At 61.3% G+C, this 5,885-nt stretch overlaps 1 protein-coding gene across 8 annotated transcripts in view; it reads left to right on the top strand.

Moving 5' to 3' along the window:
• The first annotated feature begins 2,474 nt into the window (after nt 1-2,474).
• Nucleotides 2,475-5,885, top strand: part of ASPSCR1 (ASPSCR1 tether for SLC2A4, UBX domain containing) — a 24,441-nt gene continuing 21,030 nt past the window's right edge. For 2 of the 8 annotated variants that reach the window (XM_039859811.1, XM_039859809.1), the window contains exons 1-2: nt 2,964-3,173; nt 4,105-4,160. In XM_039859811.1, the coding sequence (XP_039715745.1) occupies nt 3,072-3,173; nt 4,105-4,160 (158 nt within the window). In that variant the 5' untranslated portion in view covers nt 2,964-3,071. Of the gene's footprint in view, nt 2,613-2,961; nt 3,174-3,327; nt 3,604-4,104; nt 4,161-4,482; nt 4,578-5,885 lie in introns of those variants that run through there. The other 6 variants (XM_039859815.1, XM_039859814.1, XM_039859810.1 and 3 more) reach the window with 6 other exon arrangements.

The raw sequence follows: 5,885 nt of genomic DNA, 5'->3' as shown, positions 1-5,885 counted from the left end.
AAGAAAGTCTCAGGCAAATCCAGCCTGTGGAAGATTCTAAAGGAAACAGGTCTGGATGCTTCACGAATGTCAGTGTCCTGAGAAGTTAAAACAGACCCAGGATGGACGGACTGAAGTCGATGAACGGGGTGCAAAGCAACGACGGCCAAGCCAATGTGACGGTCAGCTCTAGAGGACCGTCTGGGGACCAGGGAAGTTCTAACATGGGCCGTGTACTAGATAATGTCGTTGTACCCGTGACTGTCGGTTGTTGGGTGACGGCCTAGGAGAAAGGCCTCATCTTCGGAGGTGCTGCTGAACCGTTTGGAGGGAAGGTGTCTGGATTTCTTCAACTTACTTTCAAATATAAATACGTCTGCAAATAGAAACGCAGAAAGAGAAGCAAACGTGACATGATGTTAAGTTAGTGTAGTCCACCTTCGTGCTTGAGATATAGAGCCGCATTGAAAAGTAGTTTATTGTATTAAATTTTAGCCTGTTTGTAGATGTTATCGCTTAATTGAAATTTCTTATTGCGATGATTGTAGTCACATGCGATCGTGAGAAATGATACGGAGCGACATCTCGCACGGAGACGATGCACCCACCTTCTTCCCGCTGCGCTGCACCGTGCCCAGTGTGTGCGTGTCGTGTCGTACGCTCTCGTCACCGGCGGGTTGGTGTGTCAACATCCGGGACAGCCCTGTCTCCACGATGGTCTCTGGCGCTGCCGTCCTATACCTACACCCGCGTCACTCCCTCCCCCCGACCCCAGCTCCCTTGAACTTGTCCTCCGTGGCTGAAGTGGAATCGTACGGCATGTGTGCAGCCTTGGGGATGGGCTCCAACTCAGCGTATGCCCGAGACCCCTCGTGCTGCAGCAGGGCGCCGTCCCCCCTGCTGGCTGGTGGGGAGGGGCCGCAGGGAGTGGGCTTGCTCACCCGCCGAAGCCCACGTGGGCTCAGTCCCATTCGGGCTGTTCCGGATAAAACTGCTACGAACATTAATGGGCATCTGGATTCACTATTTTTTCAGATAATGGATTTGGAAAGAAAAATGTGAGCTGTGGAAAGGGCCTGAGATACAGGAGCGCCCACATGAAGGCTCCCTTTTGCGGTCTTGCAAACCTGCCCAAGATGACCTCTGACACTACGTCACCTCCAAGGCCTCTGCTGTGACACGTTCTGGAATCTGGGCAGCTCTAGGCTGGAGCAGAGTCCTGTGCGAAGGTGTCACGTTGCAGTGAGGGCTGGGGAGGGCTAGCACAGGAGGCTGCCTTCCAGGAAGAGCCCGCACACACGCCCGCCTGCGGGTTCGAACTGGGCCCACTGAGGGCGTGGTAGCCCTGTTGTGTCCAGCCACCTGAATTTTAGGTACTGGCCTGAAATAAACCCCTGCTCAAGGAAGAGCCTAAGGAAATTTCTAGATGTTTCCTGCCTCTGGAGGCTTGTGAAGCTGTGAGTCAAGCACCCCCAGGGTCCCATATAGCATCCGGGGTCGTCTCTGGGGTTCGCTTGTTTTCACAGGTGCTTCACAGGGTCTCGCCTGGTCTTCACCAGCTCTGGCCTACCCAGGCCACCAAGGGGAGGTGGGCCTGCCCTGCCTCTCTCACCCCCCACTGCCAGGGTGCCCTGTCCCCACCAGGTGAGAACCCGCAGCAGGAGAGGAAGGTGCACTGGGGGGGGGTTGAGTGTTGCTTGTCTCTCCATCAAGGGTCACTCCTGACAGATGTCTGCAGAGCACCCACCCATGCCAGGCCCTGCTCTGCTCTGCGCGTGGCATGGTGGAGGGCCTGGCGGACCAGGCCGCTGGGTGGAGACAGCCAGTAAATACGTGAGCAGGCCCAGAAGTGAGCAGGCAGGTGAGGCTCTGCAGAAATCCCGAAGGCTGACGTACTAGGGAGCCCAGGCTGGGGGCAACTTGGGGAGCAAGGGGGCCCGGCTGCCAAAGAACTGCACGTGGGGCCCCCATGGGCTGAAAGGTGGGGCTGGAAAGCCTGACCAGGCAGTAGTCAGAAATGGGTCTGCTCCAAGGCCACATGCGCCCAGCTACACGCAGACGGTGAGGCCCACAGGCGCAGATCGGAGTGGACAGGACAAGGCAATGACCGCAGGCAGGGGCAGGTCAGCGGGCGCCTCTCTCAGCCAGTGGGTAAAGAGGGCTTGACCAGATGCCCTCCAAAGTGCCCCCACGTGAAATTTCCAACATCCTGTGATGCTCACTGGCCTCGGGGGAGGGGAGTGACCCATGGTGACCGGACGATGCGTGCGGCTCGCGAGGCCCCGAGGTTGCAGAGACTTGCATGGGCCGCCGGACAGCGAGGAGGAGCCGCAGAGGCTACGCAGAGGGCCCCGTTTTCTTGTGCGTGCATGCGGCTGTCCGCGTTTGTCAGCGTGCAGGCGCCTAGGAGTCGGGCGCGACGCGGACAAGAAGGCGGGACAGCCCCCCACACGCCCCTGCCCCACTTTCCACAGACAAGTTCCGGCGCCGGGCTAGAGGCTGGCAGAGCAGGACGCTCACCTGAGACCGTCGCTGAATCTGCTCTCTCCGGTCTGAAGCCTTTACCCTCAGCCATCCTCTGAGTTTCACACCACGCCACGGCAGACGTGACCACAGGGGACGGAGCGGGGCAGGTGCGCAAAAAGGGGGCGGGGGCGGGGGCCGGGAGCGGCCGCTGCGGCGGAGGGGCCCGGATCGCCAGGGCGAACAGGGCCGGGGCGGGCCGGCCGGGAGGGAACAGGGAGCCCGGGCCTCGGCGCGCTCGCGGCCCGCGCGGCCTTCCTCTTCCTGCCGTCGGTTCCACGCGGCGGCGCGAGAGCGGCCAGCAGGCGGAGACCCGCGGCCACTTGGCGCGGGGCGCTGTGAGCACGCGCTCCCCCGGCCCCGGCGCGGCGTCGGGGGCGGGGCGTGGCCGGGCCCGGGGGCGTGCCCCGGGCCCCGGGGCGTGGCCGGGCCAGGAGGGGCGTGGCCGGAGGCGGGCCCGGAAAGCCCGCGCTGGTCCCGCCCCCACGGCCGCGTGGCTGTGCGTCCGGGCTTCTGCCGATAAAGTTGTTTGAAGCCGAGCGGGCGGCGGCGGGTCACGTGAACGGAAGATGGCGGCCCCGGCAGGCGGCGGGGGCTCCGCGGTGTCGGTGCTGGCCCCAAACGGGAGGCGCCACACGGTGAAGGTGACGCCGAGCACCGTGCTTCTGCAGGTGCGGCCGCGGGCGGCGGGGTCGGGCGGCGGGGTCCGGCCCGCTCCTGCGGTTGGCTCCGGGCGGGGGCGGGGCCCGGGCGGGGCTGGGGGCGGGGCCCGAGGCGGCCAATACGCGGCCTCCGGCCGCCGAGGGCCCTCTCACTTCCGCGCCGGGGTCCGGGGCTCTCTGGTCCCTGCTCGGCTGAAGGCGTGGGGCTCTGGGGCGAGGGGCGGCACCTCGTTCGCCCCCACCGCGTCTGCCGTGCGCACGAGCCAGCCTCACAGGGTCCCGGCCCGAGTCCCCATCCCGCGGCCCACATCCGCCGTGGCTGGGCGTGACGGCCTCTGTGCCTGGAAACCGACTTGCTGAGTCATTCGCTGCAGTTTCACCAGGGCAGCTGGTTGACTCCGAATCCATTACGTTAAAAATGTTCATTCAACCCTGCTGTGTAGGGGATAGTACGCATATTAGGGTCCGCTGGGAGGAGCCCCCAGGGTGGGGTGGGGGGACTGTGTGCAGGGCACAGAAGGGGAGCACCCAGGACCCGCTTGGGCTGGCTCTGTGGAGTTGGCTCATGGGGAGGAGGCCGGCAGGGGTGGCGCAAGTTTGGACTTTATTCTCTGTAAGTGAGAAAGGGGTCTGGAATATGTGTAGGGAGATGTCTGTAGTGATGGGCTGTAGGGTCCTGTCCTGGAGGCTGTCCAGCAGAGCTGAGGTGACAAGTCAGGCTCAGCGAGGAGGGGGACAAAGAACAGGATTTGTGGGTGAGGCACACAGAGCTACCGAGTGGATGGTCCATCATGTGGTTTGTACTAGGCTTTGTCTTGAAGAGCCAACCGGTTCTCCGAGAGATGGGCTCTGTGCCCTCAGCTGCCTCCCTGCCACTGTGCCTGCCAACCAAGTGACCAGGCCAGACACAGTGGCTCAGGTCCTCCCATCTTACCCCCAGGTCCTTGAGGACACGTGCCGGCGGCAGGACTTCAACCCCAGCGAATACGATCTGAAGTGAGTTGGCTCTGGCCAGGCTGCGATCCGAGTCCATCCACCCCATCTCCCAGGGCCCCGCCAGTGGGCTTAAACCAACAGTTTATTCTCCCACAGTCTGGAGGCCAGAAGTCCTGGCCCAGGTGCTGCAGGGCCGTGCTCCCTCCAGAGGTCTAGGGGAGGGTCAGTCCTGCCTCTTCCAGCATCTGGGGCTTCCAGGTGTCCCTCAGCTTGTGGCCACATCACTCCAGTCTCTGCTTCCTCTTCCACAGCTATTCGTGTGTGTGTGTGTGTGTGTGTGTGGTCTTCTCTCTCTTATAAGGACACTTGTCATTAGATTTAGGGCCACCCTGATCCAGGATGACCTCGTGTTGAGACCTGAACTCAAGACTGCAAAGTCCCTTTTTCCAAATGAGGTCACAGTCACGAGCTCTGGGGGTGAGGATGTGTGTGTATCTTTTGGGGACCACCATTCAACCCACTGCACAGGGTTTTCGTGCATTTGGTTGTGTCATTTGCTGGTGGGGCTCTGAGGGCAAGACAGGTGGTCATGGAGATTGGGAAGAAACCTGTACCCTGGGCAGGTCCGCAGGCCTCGGCCCTGGAGCTGTAGTGCCCACGGTCTGCGTGTGGGTGTGTTTCCGGAGAGAGGCCGGGCACCGATTCACAGGGTCCAAAACCAGGCAAGGGGCGGAACCACACTGGGTGTTCCCACTTGGTGACCTGTCTTCCCTGTGTGGCTGTCCTCACTTTGGGGCAGGGAGGAGCCCGTGGTGTGGGCACCTGCTCTCCTGGGCCTCTGCTGTGCCGCGTTGTGTGCGGGGCCTTTGGCACAGGAGGTTCTGAGTGGAGGTGCCCTCATGTCATCCCAGCTCTCTACTTCCTTGCCTGGCCCCCAAGAGTCCCCAGGCCCATGCTCCGTGCTGGGCATCCCCTGGCTTCCTGTCACAGCCATGTGTCCTCTCGCGTCTCCTTGGCTAGTGCCTGGTCGGAGCCAGCAGAACGTCGGGTCTCCTGCAGCCTCATCCCCCTTCTCCCTTTTATCTGCCGGCTGTGGACGGCCGCCCCTCGAAGAGCACGGCTGGATGTGTGCGGGCAGATGACTGTACTGTTTTGAGCCGCGGACGCGGAAGCCGACTGTGTGCATTGACCTATGCTGTTTTACATAAAGGACTCGAGCATTTGTGGGTTTTGGTATCTGGTCGGCGAGGCTGCGGATATTGAGGGATGACTGTAATTACGTTTTGGAGAGTCAGACTTATACATGGAATCTTTGACTGTGGGTATCAGCGCCCCTAACCCCCTTGTTCAAGGGCCAGCTGTCATTTGTTTAAGATGCTGCCATTGTCAGGGAAGCAGCCTCCTTCCCCTCGCCTGCAACACCTTCCCCTCGCCTCCAGGCTCCCCGCCCACCTGCCCTTGGGTTCCCCCCACATCTGCCGTCCAGTCTCATCCTGTCTCAAACTAGAACTTAGAGTTGTTGCTCGACAGTCTCCAGCCTGCATTGAAGATGGGTATCGAAACTGCCTTCTTTTGAACGCCTGGGCCTCATAAACTGTTCACGTTCAGAAAAGCACCGTCGTGTCCAGCGGTGAGCCGGCGTTCATGCTGTCGGGTGACCACTGTGTGTTGGGTCTCACCCGTTCTCTCACCGGCACGGTAGTGTTTTTTTTTTTTAAGCTTCTGTTGAGAATAGAGCTGCAGTCTGACTTTTATGCTACAAGTTCTTAGTCGCTCTGCTGGTCC

The sequence above is a fragment of the Pteropus medius genome, unplaced genomic scaffold, assembly GCF_902729225.1.
Source record: "Pteropus medius unplaced genomic scaffold, Ma_sr-lr_union100, whole genome shotgun sequence".
In the NCBI taxonomy this organism is placed as follows: Eukaryota; Metazoa; Chordata; class Mammalia; order Chiroptera; family Pteropodidae; genus Pteropus; species Pteropus medius.
The sequence above is the reverse complement of the archived record's forward strand: the minus strand, read 5'-3'. Positions and strand labels throughout refer to the sequence as shown.